This window comes from Mucor mucedo (assembly GCF_025094135.1).
Source record: "Mucor mucedo strain NRRL 3635 chromosome Unknown EV154scaffold_4, whole genome shotgun sequence".
Classification (NCBI taxonomy): domain Eukaryota; kingdom Fungi; phylum Mucoromycota; class Mucoromycetes; order Mucorales; family Mucoraceae; genus Mucor; species Mucor mucedo.
This window is the reverse complement of record NW_026252288.1, coordinates 28,417-51,453: the sequence shown is the minus strand read 5'-3', so window position 1 is coordinate 51,453 and position 23,037 is coordinate 28,417. Positions and strand designations below refer to the sequence as shown.

General features: G+C 36.2%; 10 protein-coding genes across 10 annotated transcripts; 5 read left to right on the top strand and 5 right to left on the bottom strand.

Moving 5' to 3' along the window:
* Positions 1-1,947: 1,947 nt before the first annotated feature.
* Positions 1,948-6,555, bottom strand: EV154DRAFT_587539 (uncharacterized protein; the record flags this gene model as incomplete). The annotated part of the gene is made up of 3 exons (XM_051606809.1): positions 1,948-2,219; positions 2,763-3,159; positions 4,527-6,555. The coding sequence occupies 3 exons, from the start codon at positions 6,553-6,555 to the stop codon at positions 2,006-2,008; spliced, it is 2,640 nt and encodes an 879-aa protein (XP_051462958.1). The 3' UTR covers positions 1,948-2,005.
* A 1,311-nt stretch (positions 6,556-7,866) lies between these two features.
* EV154DRAFT_491372 (uncharacterized protein) lies at positions 7,867-9,139 on the bottom strand. Its single transcript, XM_051599544.1, has 5 exons — positions 8,992-9,139; positions 8,771-8,939; positions 8,517-8,741; positions 8,249-8,455; positions 7,867-8,044 (listed from the first exon to the last, which is right to left on the bottom strand). Exons 1-5 carry the CDS (start codon positions 9,054-9,056, stop codon positions 7,955-7,957), a joined length of 756 nt encoding a protein of 251 aa, XP_051462957.1. The 5' UTR covers positions 9,057-9,139; the 3' UTR covers positions 7,867-7,954.
* A 3,132-nt stretch (positions 9,140-12,271) lies between these two features.
* Positions 12,272-13,335, top strand: EV154DRAFT_210447 (uncharacterized protein). Its single transcript, XM_051594379.1, has 2 exons — positions 12,272-12,976; positions 13,048-13,335. The coding sequence occupies exon 1, from the start codon at positions 12,415-12,417 to the stop codon at positions 12,886-12,888; it is 474 nt and encodes a 157-aa protein (XP_051462956.1). The 5' UTR covers positions 12,272-12,414; the 3' UTR covers positions 12,889-12,976; positions 13,048-13,335.
* On the bottom strand, positions 13,088-13,579 carry EV154DRAFT_558163 (uncharacterized protein; the record flags this gene model as incomplete). Its single annotated transcript, XM_051605479.1, has 5 exons — positions 13,088-13,136; positions 13,196-13,229; positions 13,286-13,357; positions 13,432-13,483; positions 13,565-13,579. 5 exons carry the CDS (start codon positions 13,577-13,579, stop codon positions 13,088-13,090), a joined length of 222 nt encoding a protein of 73 aa, XP_051462955.1.
* A 328-nt stretch (positions 13,580-13,907) lies between these two features.
* EV154DRAFT_411114 (vacuolar import and degradation protein-domain-containing protein) lies at positions 13,908-14,751 on the top strand (the record flags this gene model as incomplete). The annotated part of the gene is made up of 4 exons (XM_051595442.1): positions 13,908-14,117; positions 14,178-14,255; positions 14,311-14,400; positions 14,452-14,751. 4 exons carry the CDS (start codon positions 13,908-13,910, stop codon positions 14,749-14,751), a joined length of 678 nt encoding a protein of 225 aa, XP_051462954.1.
* Positions 14,752-14,792: 41 nt separating this feature from the next.
* EV154DRAFT_434515 (C2H2 type zinc-finger-domain-containing protein) lies at positions 14,793-16,155 on the bottom strand. The gene is made up of 3 exons (XM_051596767.1): positions 15,952-16,155; positions 15,362-15,894; positions 14,793-15,306 (listed from the first exon to the last, which is right to left on the bottom strand). Exons 1-3 carry the CDS (start codon positions 16,136-16,138, stop codon positions 14,824-14,826), a joined length of 1,203 nt encoding a protein of 400 aa, XP_051462953.1. The 5' UTR covers positions 16,139-16,155; the 3' UTR covers positions 14,793-14,823.
* A 533-nt stretch (positions 16,156-16,688) lies between these two features.
* On the top strand, positions 16,689-18,873 carry EV154DRAFT_434512 (uncharacterized protein). Its single transcript, XM_051596766.1, has 2 exons — positions 16,689-17,315; positions 17,378-18,873. The coding sequence occupies exons 1-2, from the start codon at positions 17,169-17,171 to the stop codon at positions 18,854-18,856; spliced, it is 1,626 nt and encodes a 541-aa protein (XP_051462951.1). The 5' UTR covers positions 16,689-17,168; the 3' UTR covers positions 18,857-18,873.
* Positions 16,719-16,990, top strand: EV154DRAFT_558160 (uncharacterized protein; the record flags this gene model as incomplete). The annotated part of the gene is made up of 2 exons (XM_051605478.1): positions 16,719-16,756; positions 16,828-16,990. The coding sequence occupies 2 exons, from the start codon at positions 16,719-16,721 to the stop codon at positions 16,988-16,990; spliced, it is 201 nt and encodes a 66-aa protein (XP_051462952.1).
* Positions 18,874-18,892: 19 nt separating the features above from the next.
* EV154DRAFT_491356 (uncharacterized protein) lies at positions 18,893-20,512 on the top strand. The gene is made up of 5 exons (XM_051599543.1): positions 18,893-19,381; positions 19,449-19,738; positions 19,801-19,861; positions 19,929-20,111; positions 20,162-20,512. The coding sequence occupies exons 1-5, from the start codon at positions 18,936-18,938 to the stop codon at positions 20,502-20,504; spliced, it is 1,323 nt and encodes a 440-aa protein (XP_051462950.1). The 5' UTR covers positions 18,893-18,935; the 3' UTR covers positions 20,505-20,512.
* EV154DRAFT_491354 (uncharacterized protein) lies at positions 20,513-21,865 on the bottom strand (the record flags this gene model as incomplete). Its single annotated transcript, XM_051599542.1, has 5 exons — positions 21,716-21,865; positions 21,526-21,632; positions 21,133-21,455; positions 20,631-21,064; positions 20,513-20,567 (listed from the first exon to the last, which is right to left on the bottom strand). The coding sequence occupies exons 1-5, from the start codon at positions 21,828-21,830 to the stop codon at positions 20,515-20,517; spliced, it is 1,032 nt and encodes a 343-aa protein (XP_051462949.1). The 5' UTR covers positions 21,831-21,865.
* Positions 21,866-23,037: the final 1,172 nt, after the last annotated feature.

Here is a 23,037-nt window from a genome sequence, read left to right as displayed (position 1 = left end):
CAAGTCGCCGTAGCCGTGTCGATATAACTCACCCACCATAAACTGTACATCTATGTCTTCTTTATTTGCAGAAAGTTTAAAAGCATACAAGGCTTGGTTAGGGTTCATTTCAACACCAGTCCCTTCATGAAAACACTTTCCGACGTTATATAAACCACGAGCATGACCGTTACGAGCGGATTCCAAAAACCAGATAAACATTTGGCGTTTGTCTCCCTGATTGTCTCGCAACTCTTCACCTAGTTTGTTTTGGGCATCAGAGTTACCTTGTTTTGCTTTATATTCAAGTTCTTGTAATGAGTTTTGGGCGGAATCTTGTTGAGAAACTTCATCTTCTTCAGTTTCACAATCACTTGATACAGAAATACTTCTTTCAGAAATACTTTTATCATCAGATTCATCGTCGTCACTGGTAGAGGCTATTGATTCTTTTAGATGGTCAAAAAACACACTGTTATTTAATTTCACTGGTTGATTTCTATCCATAGCGGTTAGACATTTCAAAGCCTCGGGGTGTCCATTAGTAGCGACAGCTCTTTTAAACCAGTATTTTGCACGACTTTTGTTCTTTGGAAAATATCCTCCAAAATAATTGTAAACACCTAATATATATTGAGCATCACTTAAGCCGTTACGCGCTGACTTTCGTAGCCAGTCAAGACTTAAATGTTTACTTTCTTGGGAGTCGTTCTTTATATAGTGTATATAAGCCATACCATACTGAGCTGCAGCATTTTCTTTTTCTGCTGACTTTGTAAACCAATACAGAGCCATATCTTGATTGACTGCTACGCCTTGTCCAAAGGTGTACATTCTACCCAGATAATATTGAGCCTTGTCACGGCTATACATTTGTTCCGTAGGTATAGCACCATCAAGCCAAGTAAGTGTAGGAACAAACGTGGTTGTTTCAGAGGCTTTCTGAAACCAGGAGAAAGCTTTTCCGTAGTCGATGTTTATCCCAGGTTTTCCGTGGTAATAGATGATACCTAGACGATATTGTGCGTCCTGAGCTCCTCGATTGGCGGCACAAGTATAGTACTCAATAGCTTCCGTATAATCTTGAGGTACGTGCCACCCCTTCTCATACATTATTCCCACACATATATACGAATCCCTATCATCGTATCCGTCAATCGCTCTCATAAAATTGACGTAAGCGCATCCTTTGTTTCCTTTATTAAAGAACTCGTTTGCCCATCTAACATAAGTTTCTAGTGTAGGATTACAATTAGAACAGTTACCTAGAAGTTCAAATTTGTAATTAGAAGACTGGTAAACATGTAGCTTTAAATTACTCACAATTGGTTTCGAATATGAGTTGAAAATAGTACTTAATAGGCTGTTAATTTTTTTTTTTTAAAAAAAAAATATGAAAATGGAAGAAAAGACTTTTTTTAATAGAAAAAAGAAAATAAAGGATCTTTTTGTTTGCTTTAAGTAACGGCGTAAATGTTAAATAAGGTTAACAGTACAAATAGTTCCTTAGTATGCAGATCTATTATTGAAATTCTGGAAATCCAAACTTTTCTATGTTGATCATAAACATTACTTTTTTTTCGGGTTTGCAAGTGTATCCGCATATTGTGAGATTGTACTACAATGTTTTGAAGTCAGCTATCAATTTGGAATTTACTTCAACATCACCCTGTCGAATTTGTTCATTAAGTTTATTGATTTTTATTCAATATGGCAAATTGCAAGCTGATAATAAAGAGAGCCTGTATATACCACCCCTCTTTTTCCAAATATAGTAATTACCACCCCTGTTCGGTCGCACCGGACAGTAGATGTCCGGTGGAAGTGGATCACTTAATACGCATTTATTAGGCTCAATTGTGGATCACTTTATACGCATTTTTTAGGCTTATTGTTGGATCACTTAATACTTATTTTTTAGGCTCATGCATAGTGTATTTTTGGATCACTTAATACTTAGTTTTTAGGCTCATGTACAGTGTATTTTTGGATCACTTAATACCTATGTTTTAGGCTCACTATATTTTCATACATATGAATCTTCCAAACATAGTTTGGTGATGAGATATTGGTAAATGGGAGAGACATCTTCAATATATTGTACATAGGCAAAATCTGGTCTCCATACACCATCAGACGTATCCCATAAAACCTTAAGGTTTTCAAGAAGGTCCTTACTCTCCAACATAGCCCACTCAGCTCTCTTCTTGGCTTTTACCGCCTCATTGTCGTGATCGAGGCTATATACTTAATATATGACTCTATCTACACTTCTTAAATCTTCCATTTGATAATCCTAAATATGATTCTTATTGGTACTTTATATTAAATACTGATCATTTACTTTATGTACAGTCTTGATCTCATATCATCCTTCATACAAGTATAAGGCATACATTTAAATAATAACATAATATGAAAACATATGAAGGTTACATCAGCCACGTTGAGGTGCCACAGCTATCTTTAATAAGAACTACATTTTCCCCTGAATGTTGTGCTACAAGACATACACGGTTTAAGAATGAATGTTATTGTTATTGTTATTGACATCTCATTATGGTCTTTCTATATGGGATCATTACATCCGAGTATTATCTGGATAAATCTACCCACAACCGTCATCAGCCCATCTGTGATCAATGTCTGAAATAATGTGTATATAAAGACCCCCATTTATTTGTTTAATAAAGCTTTAGTTTATTTTTGCAGTTTGATAATTTCACTTTGTTAAATTTTACATTTTATTCTTAATTCGCTATTATCACTCTCGAATTTCTCACTCATAACTGATTTGTTTCCTTATTTGCTTCTTAAGTTTTTTTTCGTCGACTCTCAAAACGGAATTTATATCGGCCTTCTTTTGCTGCTGGCGGATACAGTATGCAAGCCTTCCACCTTGGTCAGGACGCCCATGCTTGACACCAACGATTACAACATGGTGTTTGACCTTCAAGTGCTTGAGCAGGGATGATCTCGAGTTGAACGTCTTATGGCACTTACCACATGTCAACTTGTCTTTAATTAATGTGTCATCAACATCTTCGACATCAACTTCCTCAAGTGATACTTCATTCTTTGACTGGTTCAATTTTATGAAGAGTATCTCGATTAAAGGATTTCTTGGGGCTACTTCTACTCTTTTAGGAACAATAAGACTCTCGCCTTCAGCAATACTTTCTTGATTGTTTATTTATATAATCGTTGTAAATTGTAAAATGGAAAAAGCAAAATGGTACCTAAATCCCCCCCCCCGCCCCTCCTCAAACAATTATTCGTGTCGTATTTGACGCCTAATTCCACGAATACAATTACTCTTATCTTGTCACTCAATTATAATACATATAACCTATGTATTATAAGTACCATATTGCGAATACATTCCTATTGGTACGACACAGTACCAGCTCCCTCATATGTCAAACTGAGATCAGATTTCATAATCGTTCCTGGATTGGTCGAGTAGCTGCCGAATCTTCTAGTTTCTCATAAATTTATTTTAGTAATCCAATTAAGGACCCTGTCATTGAATGGATAAACTATAATGCTCTAGAAGTGCCGGATATGGGTCAACTAGCTCCTTGTATATAACAATAAGCTATGTTTCATATGTAACTGATTTCTAAATCTAATTCTACCATTTCCCAGTTTGCGGGTAAATAGTCAATTCGATCTGCGCAGGAAAAATCTTGAAGTAATAATTGAATATAAAAAGGACCTCTATTTTTATCATGACAAACTCTCCAACTTATAATAAAGGATTATAGAGTCTCATTTCTTTACTTGCTTTATTTTCCCAATTACTTTTCCCTTTTTATTTCTCAATTATCACAATTCGGACCTGCTTCATAGGCCTAAAAAATAGGTATTAAGTGATCCAAAAATACACTGTACATGAGCCTAAAAACTAAGTATTAAGTGATCCAAAAATACACTATACATGAGCCTAAAAAATAAGTATTAAGTGATCCAACAATGAGCCTAAAAAATGCGTATAAAGTGATCCACAAATGAGCCTAATAAATGCGTATAAAGTGATCCACAATTGAGCCTAATAAATGCGTATTAAGTGATCCACTTCCACCGGACATTTACTGTCCGGCGTGACCGAACAGGGGTGGTAATTACTATATTTGGAAAAAGAGGGGTGGTATATACATTTTCTCATAATAAACACCCCGACACATATGCAAACAGGTTTATTAAAGTTTTTGCCATATGATGCGGTGTAACATTTGCGTAGAATGTGGTTTTTTAAACATTGATCATTTAAAAGAGCTTTTTCTTACGTAGATACTGGATGTTATTATCCACTGGTGCAACAAGTATTTTTTTTATTTAATCTTTCAATTGTATTTTCTTGTATTTTAAAGCTAGTATATAACTTGGCGAAAATGACGAACAAAGAAACACATCCCTGATTTTTATTTATATCTGTGAAGTCCAAATAATTATTTACGTACCGCTTTTCTCCTAGCCCTATAAAGGGTATGTTTTTTTATCAAAGGAGTTTTTTTCTGAAAGAGCTTGTAAGGTTTGTCTAAAACTTTCAGTAATGCTAATTCCTACATTTTCGATATGAAGAAATTCGGCTGACTGTTCCTTCTTTTCGGAATCATTTAAACTTGTATCGTCTACGTGCATAAGTACAGCCGACTGTTCTCTTGCGTATGTCAGATGCCCTTCCTTGTTGTCAACATGAAAGAACTTTGCTGATTCTTCTTCTTTTTTGTAAGCACTGAATTTTGTAACATCTATAGTTTTAGTTTTGGTCGGATTTTCTGTGTCTTTTTTAACTTTAACACTATGATCTTCAACGTGAAGGAAAACTGCGGATTGGTTTTTTCCCTCAACGTGAAGGAAAATCGCGGATTGTTTTCTGTCATCGATGTGAAGGAAAACGGCGGATTCCCTTCTTTCTTCAATAATACTATCTTTTTCGTTGGAAGATTCGATAATTTTATTCGTTTCAGGGAGTGCATTTATCAATTCGCCTACATGGAAAAACTGCTCTGTACCACTCCTGAAAACGGTTTTCTGATCGTCACTTGCTTTGCGCATAATATCTTTCAAATTGTTGATACTCAAGAGAGCTTTATCATAGTCCTTTTCAGCGGCAGCTTCGTAATACTTCAGAGCCTCTTTATAGTCTATAGAAACGCCTAATCCTTTTTGATACATCATTCCAATAGAAAGCAAGGCATCCATATTGCCATTTTCAATTGCTAACAAGAATTTTGCGCGTGCTTTATGATAATCTTTTTGGACGAAAAATCCTTCGACATAACATACACCAACTTTGTACTGCGCATCAGAATTACCTTGTTTCGCAGATTTTGAATACCAAAAAAAGCCTGCAGACATATCTTTATCCTTATAGTCTTCAAGCAAGTACAAATTGCCGAGCTCACATTGAGCCTTACCATGGCCCTGACGAGCGGATTTTAAATACCAAGATTGAGCCAAATCATAGTCAACGGACAAGCTCCCGTAACCGTGACGATAAAATTCACCCAACATAAACTGTGCATCTCTATCATCTTTTTTTGCGGAGCTTTGAAACCATTCAAAAGCATTGCTATGGCTCTTTTGTACTCCAACTCCCTCATAAAAACAATTACCCAAGTTATATAGACCACGAGCATTACCATTATTAGCCGATGTTAAAAACCAAGTAAAGGACTGATGTTTGTCCTCTTGATTGTCTCGCAACTCTTCACCTAATCTGTTTTGAGCATCGGAGTCACCTTGCTCCGCTTGGTTTTTGAGTTCTTGCAATGAGTTTTGGGCGGAATTTTGCTGAGAAACTTCGTTTTCTTCGGTTTCACAATTACTTGATGCAGAAACACTTATTTCAGAAGAGCTTTCATCATCAGTTTCATTGTCGTCACTAGTAGAGGCTATTGCTTGATTTATATGTCTAAAAAACGGACTGTTACTACATTCCACTCGTTGTTTTCTATCCATAGCGATTATGCATTTCCAAGCTTCTGGGTGTCCATTTGTTTTAATAGCTCTATTAAACCAGTATCTTGCACGATCGCCGTCCTTCTCATTGTCTCTTCCAAAATAGTTATAAATACCCATTATGTATTGAGCTTCAGTATGGTTGTTAAGAGCTGCCTTTTGTATCCATTCCAGACTTAAATTTCTACTTTCTGGGGAGCCGTCCTCCTCATAGTATAAAAGAGCCAAATCATATTGAGATAAAGCATTTTCGCTCTCTGCTGACTTTGTAAACCAATGCAGAGCCAGATCTGGATTGGCTGGAGCTCCGCCTAGTCCAAATAAGTAAATTTTACCCAGATAATGTTCAGCCTTGTCACGGCTATACATTTCGTCCTTAGGTATAGCACCATCAAGCCAAGTAAGTTTAGGCACAAACGCAGTTGTTTCAGCGGCTTTCTGGAACCAGGAAAAAGCTTCTCTGTAGTTTACATTTACATCAAGTTTTCCGCAGAGATAGATAAGACCCAGGCGATATTGTGCGTCCTGAGCCCCTTGATTGGCGGCACAAGTATAGTACTTGATAGCTTCCATGTAATCTTGGGGTACGTGCCACCCCATCTCATACATTATTCCCACACATATATACGAATCCCTATCATCGTATCTATTGATCGCTCTCATAAAACTGATGTAGGCGCATCTCTTTTTTCCACGTTTGAAAAAATAGTTCGCGCTGTCAACATATTTTTTGAGTGTATCTTTACAATTTAGGGTTTAAATTTATGTTATTGGATCATACATTGCTTCTTCATATTAAAAACTTACAATTGCCACTTGACATAAGTCACAAAAAAAGCTTAAAAAGAAGTTGAAAAATGAAAAAAGAAAAAAAAAATGTAAATGGAGAAAAAAAATGTTTTAAACAAGAAAAAGACGAAATAAAGGAGTCCTTTCGTCTGTTTTAAGTAAGGAATTAGTTCATGAGCTCAAATATTGTTAAGATGCAGGTCTATTATTGAAATTCTGCAAATCGAAATTTTTATGTTGATCATTAGCTGACTTTCTTTTAGGGTGTACACATTTTATCCGCGTTGTGAAATTGTACTACAATTTTTTGGGGTTGGCTACATATCAATGTGGAATTACCCTATCGACTGCTTTGAAGATGTTCGTTTAGTCTATAATTTTTTTTTGACATAGAAAATTGCATGCTACTGACTTCAGATCTGTTTAATTCTAATAAATTCCCTCAACACATCATATCCAAACAAGCTATTTTAATTTGCAGTGTTCTGTGAAATTAAATTTCCAAATTAAAAAGTTCATTTAAACATATCTCGCAGAAGCGAGTTTCAGTTCTTATCAATTAATTTGACACTGAACTAAGACTCTAAGTTTTGTTTCATTAATTTTTTTGGGCTCTTTACACCTTTTATTAAACACGTGAAAGCTTTTATACGGTACTCTTGTCATCAAATCAAAAAGCGTAGAAATAAAGAACCCATCTAATTATAAGAAATTTCTTCGTTTATTGCCTAACATTATGCCCGCAATTTGTAAAATAAAAGCAGTAGCTTTATTTGATATTGTTATTGCTCCTCCACAAGGTTTTTTTCTATTCTGAACTCGTATTTTACACTCAAATCCTTTTACGATTAAGTTTTACCACATCTATGAACCTAGCTACTCAAATGAACACAAAAGCAATTAATGAAACAAAAGAAAATAATGATACAAAAGTAATTAATGATACAAAAGCAATAAATAATGATACAAAAGTAATTAATGATACAAAAGTAATTAATGATACAAAAGCAATAAATAATGCAAAAGCTATAAATGATACAAAAGCATTTTAAACTAGAACAGAGAAAGTATATTATATGAATAAAAAGAAGAGTCCATTATTTTGTTTGAACTTAATACGCACCTTTTACTACAACAGTTTTTATTTATATCAATGGTATTATATGATGGACTTAATGAATTATTTCTACTACATATCAAACAAATGAATAAAAGAAATTTATTCCGTAATAAAGCTCTCCCAATCATTGGCGGTTAATAAGCCTTCATCGTTATTATCCAAATTTTTGATTTGATGATCAATACAGTCCTGTAATATCCGGTGTCTAAGAGTCAATAATTTCAATCAAATATAAGATAATCCTTTATCAAATGATTAATTTGTTCTTGTATATATATAATATTTTCATGTTTGTTAAGTCGGTGATTCGTATTTGTTGTATCGGTGATTCTCATTTGTTCCGTATTTCTATTAGAGTAGTTGTTACTATGGTGAGACAGTCTTGTGATACACCAAGTCCGTTATGCGACGTTCTTGTTCTTCAAGCCCTAATTCATCACTGGTACTTAATTTATGCGAGCATTCTGAGCCAGGTGTATCTTCTCGGAAGAATAGATTACTATTGATGACACCAGCTGGAGCGGTCAGATATTCCACAGAATCTTTCAAACATGTTTCAAATATGATCTCGAGCTTCTTCAGATTGATGGCAATATTCCTCTAATCACAGATAGATAAAAGTTAGATTATTTTACCACAAACATACTATATAAAATTTTACTTGTAAGGAAAGCACAGTTAGAAGATAATGGGATATTTGAGGTAGGTGATTAAGCGGAGAGATGGGGATGGAAGCATAGGCCTTTTGGTAGTGAATAATATCATCCATTTCAGCCATCTTCGATCTGTATATTGTCAGTGACAGTCCGTAGAATTGAGCACTTAATACTTCGATGTGACGTATGTTTGATTTGTAAAGGATAATTGACTTCAGGTATAATAGCCGCTTTTCTCTGAGCTTATTGCCCTTTCAACATCATTATGCACGGTACTTGGCCCAGCGCTTCCGCACTTATCCTCGTACGTAAACATGTCCCCGTAGCCATGATTGAACAGAATCAAATCCACTTTCCAGTCTTTCTCCGTTTCATCGATTTTACCCATCTTCTTCAGATACTTGATTGTGGAGGCGTGACATTCAGATCTATTATTGCAGACTTGTCAGTCTATAGTCGTTGTATTTTTATGTAACATACCGTTTGATGTTATAATTTTTGTCGAAAAGAAACGCAGAATCCAGCAAATCACCATAAACCTGCATTTGGAACCATGTTTCCTTATAATCATGATTGAAAAGTACCTCACTTTGCCATAGGGCGATGCTATAAAAAATAATACATCATAAAGGTACAGTTTAAAATGAAATCTAGTGTGATTGTATATGTAATTCGACTTACAGTTTTGTCAAAGCTATCGAAAGAAATGTAAAGCTACCAGTTTGTGGGACAAAAGGTATGCTCTTGACAAGGGACTCAATGTCTTTGAGCGATTTGGTATTGGAGAGTCAGATAAGGAGCTGGCTCTCCTGATCATTTGCTGCTAATGACAACGCGATCTCTAGCCCTTTCTTTATTGCTGTTTTCGACTTTGAATCTTTCTGGAATTAATCCAGCAGGACTAGCGAGATTCAAGATGTTATCCGAACAACTGTTTGAATAAAAATATATCAATAGGCAATTTTACGATGACATTATTGATAAACCAAACTACTTACAAATTACCAAACAAGTTTTGTATTTTTTTGATCGAATAACAAGTGTTCAATATCCCCGGCTTCTAAGCGCTTTTTTTTTGAGCCTGTATTTGGCCCAGAAATTGGTTTTTCCTTATTCGGGGTTACTGGCTGCGCCTTGGAGGTTGAAGGCCCAGCATTATTCTCGTTATTGTTTTAATAAACGAGGGCGATCTTATTCTGGTATACGCTATTTTTGGTGTACGCGCCGTAAAACTCTTAAAGTTCCTATTTAACATATTAGAGAAGAAGAAAAAATACATCGAAAACTACTTACACCGCTCCTCCTCTTTTCAAATGCAATTTGGGAGGCTTTAACTGGGGATCACTTACAGCAATCCCGGCAAAGACCAGCAAGCCAGTATGATTACACCCATTGACAGTGTAGCCCCAGCTATTTACAGTATATCCATCCAGTGAGTTCCAAAACTCAAGAGCCCAACCTAGGAGGTCACCATCCTGTAGCTGTGATATCGCAAGAGTTGCAATATATCTTTGAAAAAAGAGCCAATAATTCAGTGTTTCTTATAAAGGCAAAAGTTATTTATACTAACCTTTCAACTTTCATTTAAAGCAAAGAGAAGTATGTTAAAGGAAAAGAAAAACGGAAAAAAAGTGTGTGAACGAGATTTATTTGTAGAAATGATAAACAAGAGCTTATGTCAGGATGATTTAATTGTTTATTTAAATCAGCCATTATGTTTGGGTCTTTACCTAAAATAGAAACATTTTCAAAAACCCCAAGCAAAAGCCAGAACTTGGTAGTTGTCTATTAGAGTTTAAGTAGGATGTACTGATAAAATATAATTAACTTTTTGCCATAAATGCGGTGTGGCTAACGCTTGGGTATTATGTGTTTTCGATTTAAAACATTGATCATCGAAGGAACTTGTCCTGCAGTAGATATTGGATTTCATCTCTACCGACATTATTAGTTATTAAGATGTATATATAATCATCGTGAAATTTTTTACCAGTCTAATCGTGTTTTGGACCGATACTGATTATTAAAAAAATGAAAACCAGATAATACTTATATAACTTGTATGATGATAAGAAAATTTATTAAGCTAATACGATGAACATAACAGAGGCGTTTGACGTTATACGATAAGACCTTTTTTTTGCATCGAGCATTCAATTGGCTTATGCTTTGTTTTTTCTTTAATGGCAATAAATGTCACTTCTTTGCTGGTTTTAATAGAGAGATAATTATCAAAACATAAACACTTCTTAATACATGTCTATGTAAGAAAGTATTGAGCATATTTATGTTATAATAAAATGTTTTCAGTATATAAAAGCAATGGGCTTTATATCCACATTTTTACTAATCGATAAAAAACCACGGCATCCTTCTTAAGTTACGGCCTGAATGTTAATTAAGTTTAACAACACAAGTATGTAAAGTACGCAGATCTATTATTGAAATTCTAGAAATCCAAATTTTATGTTGATTATTAACACTACTTTTTTTTCGGGTTTGCAAGTTTATCCGCATTGTGAAATTGCACAACGACGTTTGGAGGTAGCTATCAATTTAATATCATCCCATAGACTGTCACAAGAAATTTGATTTAGCCTTTAGTTCTCTCTTTTTTTTTTTGATATCAAAGTAAAATACGTGGGTACCCACTTGAATGCCGGATAATTATCCCGTCCTTGTAAACGCCCCAATGCGTATAGCTTTTTGCATTAGGAGACGGTGTAACACTTGCGCAGTGTTTTTTAAATAAACATTGCTCATTCATGGACCTTTCTCTTCCGTAAATATTGGATGTTATCTCCAGTGCCATTATTAATGGAATACAAAACGTAATCTTGTTTTTTTTACGATCGTTTATCGTGCTTTTGAATATTAAAGTTAACATAACTTGACAAAAATGACGAACAAAGAAATGATCCCTGATTTTCATTTAAACTTTAACTCCTTAGCTAAAGGCTGATTAGTCACAGTGAGACCAATTGTCTGCAATTGATGGACCAAAGCATACGTTAATTGATGCTTGTCATGGTTCAAAAACTTTTTATGAATTACCTATCATACGAGCAGAAAAAGGCTACGGACTTCTAAGGAACCTCAGGATAGCAGTTGTCAGATGAATATGACTTGAAAAAAATAGTAATCTTGTCTTCCATGGGATTATGCAGATTAATCGAGGTAACACTCTGCTGGCGTACAATTAAGCTTCGCCACAGGATCTATAATCAATACAAACCCGTGAATATGCCTAACAATTTTAAGGTCTTCTTCAGGAGAAATTGTGACCCACTCGAATGGGGAAGGATTCTCACTTCTCTTTTTTAATATATATCGCGAAAGGTTTATATGTATATAAAAAAAGTATAGTATAACAGGATGATATTTTATCGCATGTGAGGGTGGCAGCTCGCCTATTTTTTTAAGCGAGAGGTCTTGTGTCACCTCATTTGGTGACGCGCCCCACCAAGTTTGTCAAATGGAACTTTACATATAAGCACAATTATAATCCATCTTGCGTCGTCTGTATTTTTATTGACAAGTGCAGTACCAGCTTCAAAATTTAAAATATACCCTATATATATTGACATACTTTGCTTCCTGCTTCTGTTAGTCTTCATTTTGCTAGTAGGTCCTTATTCATAAAGTTCTATTTAGAGGAGAGAAGGCATAAGAATATTCGTCATTATTCGGGGTACACAAGCAACAGCAATCACTCCACAAAAAAAATTAAACTTTTTTTTTCTCGTTATGACATCATTTTTGATGAATTTGGGATGAAGCTCCGAATTCATGCAATTGGAAATCATTGAGCCTCCGAATTGATTTTATAAAACAAGTTTCTCTTTACCGGGGAGATATTTTTTTTTCTTTCTTCTTTCATATCACATAAAACTAAAATACGAGATGAATAGCGAGGATAAAAGTAATTTGCCCAAACACATGCCTATTGACATGGCATACGCACCCGAACAAAATCCCTATGGACGTACACGCGTGATCCACACACCTCCCAACGGAGATGAAGAACAACATAAATTAGCTCAACATAGTCTTTCACCTGAAAAGCTCGGTCTCGTGGGTTATGTCAAGGATGTTGCTGGTTTTGTCAAGGATGCGGTTCAAGAACGTCGTCGTAGTAACTCGGTTTCTTCCATTGAAGATAAACAAGAGTCTCCTAAATCAGCCGAGGAAAAGCCTCGACGTCGCTCATTACAGCCTCCTCAACCTCCTCAACAACAACACAGTGCCTTCTCTGATGCAGTGACCGGGTTATTCCCTGGTGTCCATACGATCGGTGATGTGAATGCTTCTGGTTGTACTCACGCAGACGAACTTCGTAACCAAATGATGCATGTCAATGATAATAAACTCTTATAAACTCTTATAAACTTTTTATTATTTCTTCTTTTTATCTTGGGCTATTTCTTTTGATGCTTCACTAATAAGCTCATGCTTTTTTTTTTTGGTAAGGTTAGTTTGAGAGTTATTTTTAAATATTTTTGTTCTTACCAGTGAATCATTACGTCTTGCGCACAGCTATTTTAAAAGTCAGTTCAAACAGTCATCGAACGAAACTCTATTTTACCTTGGCATCTTCCATAGAAATACCAGCACGTTTAGCGTGACTACATTAAATAAGAAACTAGTGAATATCCTCATTCGTCACACGGTATATAACTGTTACCTTGCAAACGCTTCCAAGTCCGAAGCCATGATACCTAGAGAGCAATTGATAAATTTTCCAATAACAAGAAAGTGTTTCTCACAGTCTTACCCATTTGTGAAAGGAGAATTTCAGCCAAAGATGCGGTGAAAGCAGGTGACACTTGTTTTCCCAGGGCTTCTGCTGTAAAAAATAAACAGAAAACAGGTTTAAATTACGGGACCCATTTATAAAGTGACACTTTTTTGTTTTTGTACCTTCTTTATTTGCAATGGTCCTTACAGACTCCCATACGGTAGTAATTATTTTCTACGAGTTAATTTTTTTGGGAAAGAGAGAAGGGAGGTGAGAATAGCTTGGTTAGCTTATAGGAAGTTTGACAGTAATTACTTCGTTGTCGTCCATTATAAAAAAAAAAAAAGTTTTTGTTAAAGGAAAGGGAATAAAATAAAATAGGTGACGTTGTTTTTGAGTTGCATTGAGCTGTGCAACCATCTGACCAATACGGTTGGCATTGCCATAAAAAGAAAAGAGGGGTGATTTATATTTCAATAGGAGGGGGGACGTACAACAATCCCTCTTCTTCAATACTATTTGCAAACAATATTAAGAAATGCCCATTCCCTCTTCTTCTTCAACAACGGAAATCGAAAGTTTCAAGTGTAAAAACGTGTCTAGTGAAACAGTTGTATTCCAGTGTGAATCCGACCATGCTATGGAAACTGATGTGTCCATGGACAAGAATAAACAACAAGCGTCTTCCCAAACAACAAAAAAGAAAGCGCTGCTACTTCATGCAAGACGTGAAGATGATGACAGGTCCGTCAATTTAACAGAAGAGAGACTTTGCCCTGTCGCCATTAGTGGTTTATACGCTGGCTCAAGATACCAGGGCACTCAGAAATGTGGCAACGCAAGTTATGAAGTCAATGTCGAACTACTCGTAAATAACCTTCTAGACAACCAGACCCTTCCCCAAAAATTTAATCTTTTCATTATTTAGCATGTGGACATGAGAGAAAGCACTCTGAACGGTTATCTGAAAATTAAAGGCTTGACCAGTGAATTCCCGGAACTTACAGTAAATATGGAGCAGACATCATCACACCTCACTTTACTAACCTTTGGATTTAAAGACTTTCTTTGAAGCAGAAATCATGGGACCCAAATATTCTTTTCATACACGTAAATGGCAAGCAGATCAAAAGAGTGACTTATTACACTGGGTAAGTGGAGAGTGTGTGTTACATAGTAAAAGAAACTTACGCATCATATAGAAGAAATTCCCTTCATTCAAACCCTATATTGAGATATTCAGCAACGACGACTTTGTCTATCAACAAAAAGAAGAGAGTGACTTTATCTACATGAGATGGAAGGAGACTTTTTTGGTACCGAATCATCATGTGAGTTCCATTCACGGAGCAAGCTTTGCAGGATTCTACTATATTTGCTATCAACGCTCAACAAATCAAATCAAAGGCTTCTACTTTTTCCGTAATCATAAAGACTGGTTCCAAGAACTAACATTAAATCATGTACCAGACCGTGCATTTGCTAAATTTGAATTTCGCTAGTTATTTTAATAAAAAAAGAATTGTGTGTACAGAAATATAAATGTGAAATATGAATGAGAATAAAAAGGGGATCTAAATAATTTGGATTCGGAAGTATTGTTGTAATCTGTTTTGGTTCATACCGACCTTGGTAGTATATTCATGTCGAGTACGAAGATCCTTGAATGCTTCAGTGGCACGCATACCATGGCGACCATCCGTAAGCAGTAATTTGTTACCCTTTTGAGAGTTACGCATAGATTCAAACGCAGGTGCATCAGAGTATTGTCCAATAAGTTTGTTGATCAAGACAGAATCTCTAGTCTCCTCAGGTTTAGGCTTTTGATCGTAGTAACGCTTCATATGACGATGTCCAACAACTGAACCATTAGGTAACACCAAACTTAATTCATCATCGGCCAAAGATAAAGAGGCAGTTAATCCTTCTAATTCAGCATCAATATCCACATCTTCACCGTCCACTTGAGGATACGAAGAAGAGAAATCATAGAAATCAACCAATTCAGCAGCATCATTATCATCTTCATATGCAATAATACAATGTCCTTTATCATTCTACAAAATAAAAATCATTAATCGCTGCTTTAATTATTATCTTTATAATATTTACCATGTGCTTTCTGACAGCATCAATTGATCTTAATCCTCTTCCTTTACCGTTACAGAAGATACAGACATTACCGACACTGATCTTTTCACCCAAATAACGGATAAGACCTCTTAAATCAACCAAAAACTCAATATCAGGGATAAAGAGACTGTGAACGGAAGTCATATGTGCCATATTGTCCTCAAAGCTTTCAGATTTGTGAGTACAGAACAAACAATCAGTTTCTTCTAAACGAGGAGCAGCCTTAATCTTTTCATCAATAATGGCCAACATTTCTTCCTCGGTTGTTTCCTCAGTAATTCTTGTATCTTTCACTTGAGGCTTTTCAACCTCTTCAGCCTTGACGGCCTCCTTTTCTTCAGCAGGTGCGGCGGCTTGTTTAGCAGCTTGCTTGGCAGCTACTTCCTTATGTTTCTTGGAATTCAAATGGTTTTCATGTTGATTGATAGATCCAAATGACTTTTTACAAGTGCCACAATAATTGTTGGCGGTTTCAATAACAGTCTTTGCTTCCTTTTCCTTGGCGACACGAGCTAATTTATGGTTAGCTCTTTATCCCTTTCTGCAAATCAGGTCCCGCTTTTTCTTACCTTCGGTCTTGTTGTTGAACTGATCTAAACTGACAAAGGGGAGATTCACCACTTTTCTCTTTAAGTTATATCTGTGCCAATCAGATCGGTAATGATTACGTTGTGCCTCGGCCGATTGGAAAGCAACTTGACAGGCAAGACAGGTGAAAAGTCCTGAAGGAGGTGCTACAATTTCTTGATCAGACATTTTTCTTTACTGTTTGTATCTGTCTCAAAAAAAAAAAAAAAAAAAAAAAAAAGGTTAAACAAAATATAAAAAAAAATCTTTCCCCGCCCTAGGATGCCAACAGTCACAATACTAGCTGTAACAAGCCATTTCGGCATATCGCCTCTAATTTGCATTAAAAATCTACTAAAATATTTAACGGTTCTTCGGGTGTATTTGGCATTCGATCCGTTATTTTCTATCAAGTGGTCTGGTTGTAGATGAAGAGTCAAATACAGTTGGAAAACAAGCTTCTATCGGGTAAACCATAGGTAAAACCGTCACGGCTACCGTAAAGCATAGTGTGTCGTCAGGCTCTTTTTCTCTCCAATCACAGATACATGTATCTATCCATAAGTTGAAGCATGTAATTGACATAGAATAGTCTCAAAATAAAAATATGATGGATGTGCCCGATGCTTACTTAAACAACTGTAGGAGACATTCAACTTTTTTTTTTAAAAAAAAAAAAAAAAAACCTGTTACAAACACCGACAATGTTTTCTATCACCCTGGGATTCTTTCCTTTTCACTTCAATATTCTTTTAACTTTGTCTCCATAATGTCGAACCCAATGCGTTATGAATACCTTATCTCAAGGTAAAATCTAAAGAACCAGAAAGAAATAGAAAGCAAGGAAAAGACTCACGTTATTCTTCGTTGTTATTTAGGTCTGGCGATGTCGTGTTTGCATTGACAGTTGGTACTTTAGCATATTTTTTAAACGAGAGAGATAACCCAAGAGCACAAAACGGAAAGACACTGGTTGAATTAATTTCGAGGGCCAAAGATAAAAAGATTCAACAAAGAGAGGCCAAAAGAAATTCGGAATAAGACTGTATCTTTGATTTTAAATCATTTCTTCCCTCCTCACCCAGCGGCATGATTTTTACTCATTAACGATGATCAACACCCCTTTTCCTTTACCGAAAAAAAACATAGCAGCGGTTTACTATAAAAATAAACAATTTCTCTTTTCTTTTAAATTTACATTTTCTTAGCAACCACAAACATGTTAATCACTGTTGTATCCTCTCTATTTCTAATCCTATCTGCAGGTGTTGCATCGGGTGCTCAATACTTTGATCTAGATCCACAAGAGTTTTCATTCAATCAGTCCAAGAGTATCTTTATTGCGACTTCCATTGGTGGCTCCTCGGTAAATAATAAATTTTCATCTTATAAGAAGCCTTATATTAACATTTTTCTTCTTCTCAATAGCACACTAAATGGGTACTTGAAATTGGAAGAATATTAGCCAACAGAGGCCACAACATCACTTACGTCACGCGCGACGATCAATTGGCCCTAGCTGACGCATTCCCCCAGATTCAAGCTGTATCTACTGGTCCTCCTGTCTATGACAACATTCTGGATAAAGTCAAATCCAAAAACTTTTATGAAATTGCTAAAGTCGTGCGTAAATTCTTGAATAAGGCCTACCAAAATGATATGCGATTCTATGAAGATCTTTTTACCACTGTTACTCCTGATTTCTTTATTTGCGACGCCTTTAATGACCCCTGCATTGACACCGCCACAAAATTAAATGTCCCATTTGCTATTACATGTACAGGTATCCTGCACCAGGATATACCTGTACCTTATATCAATAGTTTGGGTACAACGGCACATGCCACATCCGAGAGTATGACCATGTGGGAAAGATTTCATCACAAGTATGTCGACTTGATCAAGATAGTATATCACCTTTACCCAGAAATGAAGGAACTCGATGGCTATCGTACCTTATTTGATGTTGAAGCAGTTGGCCTCAACAGATACAAGAAATGGGAAAACGCACTTAAATTGATCAACTCGTATTTCGGTTTTCAACCTCCTCAAATCCTCAGCCCATTGACCCACATGGTCGGACCTGTCTTAAGTGCAAAACAAAAGGAACTTACTGCAGAGGAAGCTCAATTCTTAGACTCACATAAAAAAGTAGCCTATGTCGCCTTTGGTCAAGTAGCCGTGCCTAACAAGCGAGAGATCGAGATATTGGCAAGTGCACTTTTGGATCAAGTCGAGCGTCATCAATTGGACGGTGTGATCTGGGTTGGATTGAAAAGACATATTGCATTAAATGATGATGGCTCTTCTTGGTCCATCAAGACAAGCAAAAGGACAATGACATTCACCACCGCTATGTTGATTGATTACCTTTCCAAACATGTATTTATGCCCAACTGGGCTAGTCAGTTTGCTGTTCTTGCGCATGATGCTACTGCTTTATTTGTCAGTCATGGTGGAGCAGAAAGTGCCAATGAAGCCACCTTTAACGGTGTGCCCATCTTAATCAATCCTTATTACGGTGATCAATTACTGGTAGGGCGTGCATTGACCATTGCAGGCGTAGCTCGTGTCTATGATCGATCCGCTAGTACATTTGAGTCTGTCAAGAAGGAAATGGATATCTTGCTAATGGACACTAATGGTCAGGTAGCACGTAATGTATCGCGTATGATGGTTTTAGCCAAAATGGGCTCGAAAAGAAAGGGATATGCTGCGGATTTAGTGGAGGAACACATGTTTGCTTCTGACAAGGGTATCTCCCATCATCGCTACGAAGTCTCCAGAAAAATTTCCAAGATTAAATCTACAAATATTGATTTACATTTCACTGTGTTTTCTTTTGCCGTTCTTAGTGGTGTCACCTTTTACTTCATGATTTATTTTTTTAAAACACAAATCAAATAAAGGACTGTCAAATAACTTTTTTTTTATAAGACATCATTTTTCTTTTTTTTTTTCCCCGAACAAAAACCCAAAAATAATCATGCTTCCACAGCAAAGAAACTTTAACAGTAGAAGAGCAGATGACGATGAGGTCAATGCCCCACTTTTAACAGCAAGAAATATCCCCGCTACTGGTAGTAATGGCGATGTCACTATGTCTGCATCACCTCCTAATAAACCCACCGCCTCACGTTCATTCCCTCAACGCAGTGCCCATTACAATACGTTTGTTGAACCTCCACAACCCGTCATTAAAGCACCTCGCACCAACAAGCCAAAACTTCCCATGCGTACCACAAAAATCTCTCAAAAACTAAAGTTATTCCCTGAAGAGCAATGGCCTGACCAACATGAAGAAGAGGAAGAAGCAGATGTCTATACACAAATCGCAAAGATTCCCCATGGCATGGCAAGACAGGAAGCTGAAATGTTGAATAAAATGGACAGAAGCGAATTGTCCAGAATGACAGCTTACTGCACTGCCTCGTAAGTCACTCCCTACATACATTTGTGTAACCACCACTCACTGACATTTTTACACACATCATATTAGCGCTTATCGTATGGATGACTTGGTGAAGTACCTTTCCACCAAGAAAAAGACAAACGGAACTGCACCCAAAAGATTCGATGAATGTTTATATACACCTTACTCCTTTACATATCCTATCGCTCCACCTCAACCAGACGAGGTCTCCATCAACAGTAGTACACCTGTAAACATGTATAGATTGCCAGAAATCTTTTTATTCGATTATGGTGTATGTGTATTTTGGGGTATGACATTAAAGGAAGAACAGCGTGTGTTAAAGTTATTAGAACCATTCGAAGAAGAAAAGCTGGGTAATTGCATTATATATTCGTTTGAAGAATTGAGGGGCTAATTGACAACTTGCTATATTTAGAACCAAATGACGTCGAGACAGAGGAATTTCATTATTACTACAATGAAGCCTATCAACCTCGGTAAGCTCTTATTCATACATATTGTTACATATAAGGCTAATATCTCTATGTGTATTTGCTGATATAGTATCTATAATGACATCATTACGCTGCGACACCCTTCCAACTATCTCATCAAACTCACCATTGCCCATGCTATTGCACAAAGTGTTAAGATGACCTTGTTTGAAAGATTGATTGATGATACGATTAATGAAACCAAATATATTCCTCAAGTGATGGCAGAGAGTGGTAACATCCACATGTCCAGGTAATAAATAACAACCATAAGAGACCAATACGTACTGAATGATAATGTAGAACTGCTATTACGAAAAAAATCGGTCAATTGTTCATCATGCGAATCAATGTCAATTTGGTTTCAAATATTTTGGACACGCCCGAGATTTTTTGGTCGGAGCCAACTTTGGAGCCATTGTACAGTGCCATTCGAGGATACCTGGAAATTTCACAACGTGTAGAGCTTTTAAATCAACGTGTCGAAGTCATTAGCGATCTATTGGAAATGCTCAAAGATCATTTAAATAGTTCGCACGGTGAGCATTTGGAATGGATCGTCATTTGGCTAATCGCCATGGAAATTCTCGTCGCTGTCATCACAACTTCCCTTGACGCCTTTAGTTTGTACTATAATAAAGAATAAATCATAGTCTTTATTTTTTGTGCACTTTAAATTCGCTTTCCCAGTAGATGCCCTCTTCAGTTCCTGATATATAGAAATAATCATGTCAGTTGACTTTTTAAATTAATCCATCATTTTCTATCTTACCTTCGAGTATTCGTAGTCTTAGGCAATCTCGAGTTTTGCTTGCTTGCTCTTTGCCAACTGTATCTTGTCCTGTCTCTTGCATAATAGGATGCTGATCGAAATAAGCGCATAGCTTTTGTGCATCCTCTCTATTCTTGAGACGAACATGTACTGTTTGTAATCCCTTCTTCTTTGTATTCATAAACGCGATCTCAACACCCGAGGTCTGTAACAAAGCAGTAGCGGTGGTTCTAGCACATTGAGGATGAAGACCATCTACAAACACTACCAGACCTTCCTCATACCCTTTTTCTTCTTGAGCCTCTGGATGATATGCCTCATCGCCTTGACCGTCTGGATATTTTTGGTGGTAATCCTCCCACAGCTTTTTTAAAGCCGCTTTACGTTCTTCAAGAACATGAAGATACTCATCCTTGTACCTGTTCCATTCCAGCCTATTTTTTTTTAATAAAAAATTCATCAATATAATCGTTTTGGAAGAAAAAAACCGTGTTTGTTTTACTTTGACATGACTCTAAGTTTGAGTTCCTTTGCTGGTGGATGGTCAGGTGTCACCTTTTGTTGAAACAATTGAACTGCCTTTTCCACATTCTGTTGAAGATCAAATTCGATAAAGCAGTAACTTAAAAAATTGGACTGTCCTTGTTGATTGGGTGGTATACGGAAAAAAGAAACATGGCCAACAAGAGACGAAAATAACTGAGTGATAGCTTGCTCGTTATTGTATGGCTTTTCCAATCCTTCCACATAAATAGACCAATCGTCCAGTTCTTCAATTTTATTCACCACGTAAGGTTTGATTCTACCAATCTTTTCTTGATCGATCTATTTTTTTAAAGCAAATTGGTTGGAATTGAAGACCACCACAAGGATGAGTGCATGTGTCTGTGCGTACCTGTAATTTCGACTGTGAATGGTGTTCTGCACAATACTTAATCTCTTCGGGTGTGGCTTGAATAGCTTTCAACCTGGGCAATTTACATAATGCTTCAATTGGTACCACTGTTTTTTTTTAAAAAAAAAGGGAAGAGAAGGCCAGGATCAGTTGACATTTATGCATGGAATTAAAAAGCAAAAGAACCTACTGCCTTTAGGATCCGCTAATATTTTACTAAGCATCACTTTATCCCACAACAGAGACGCATCACTAAAGTATGTTTCCAATAAATTGGTGATTTTGTGTTGTCTTTCTTCTTCCATGCTCGTGTTTTCAATGAGAGAAAGAAAAACGAAGTACGACCACTTGTCACATTATTTTTTTAAGGCAGTCCGAAATTGATCATAACAAAAAAAGTTTCATATTGGTATTGTGATGTAAATATGAAGACAAAAATAAACAACGTTCAATCAAGGTACATTAAAAACTCAAGTGTCTTTTGAACACTACTTCATGTATGATTTTTCAGCTCACCATATTTGTTATCCAGGTGGTATTTGTGACACGAAATCACACAACTTCTTCCGTAAAACCAATGTATCTCATTATAATTAAATTTGAAATCTCCTTTGTTTTTCGCAATTTTTCTTTTGTATGTGTATGTCTGTAATATCCAATGTTTACAAGGCTATATTTTTATAAAATATTGATATCGAATGCTTCTTTTCTCTCAATGATGAGATAGAATCGATTGACACCATTACCACTTTTTATTGGTATTAATCCCATTTATGCCCGGAGTCTAAACATTTTCTGTCAGTATTGTTATGGTTTTGTTGCTCTTTTTTTATTTACCGTATTGCGTAGTTCCCCCGATCTATTATTATTTCTCTTTAGTGCATTGTCTTCATTTCTCACACATTTCATCCGAGCGAGAAAATAAAGAGTATCAAAAATGCAATGTGATTGGATAGGGGCACACAACTCAATTATTAACACAGCACAAGCTTTACATTTTTAAAAAGAGCGTGAACGTGGGACTAACTTTTACTTAAAAGAGTATGCCAGTAAGTGATTGTGGCGACCTGTGTTTACATTTGTTTAAATGCTAATTTTCGTAATTTAAGGCGAGTGTGATAATTGGGAATAAAAAGGGAAAGTGTAATTGGAGAATAAAGCAAGTAAAGAAATGAGACTCTATAAACCTTAATTATAACTTGAAGAGTTTGTCATGATAAAAATAACGGTCCTTTTTATATTCAATTATTACTTCAAGATTTTTCCTGCGCAGATCGAATTGATTATTTGCCCGCAAACTGGGAAATGGTAGAATTGGATTTAGAAATCAGCTACATACGAAGCATAGCTTATTGTTATATACAATTAGCTAAGTGACCCGTATCCGGCACTTCTTGTGCACTATCGTTTATCCATTAAATGACAGGGACCTTGATTGGATTACTAAAATAAATTTATGAGAAACTAGAAGCTTCAGCAGCTACTCGACCAATTCAGGATCGATTAGGAAAT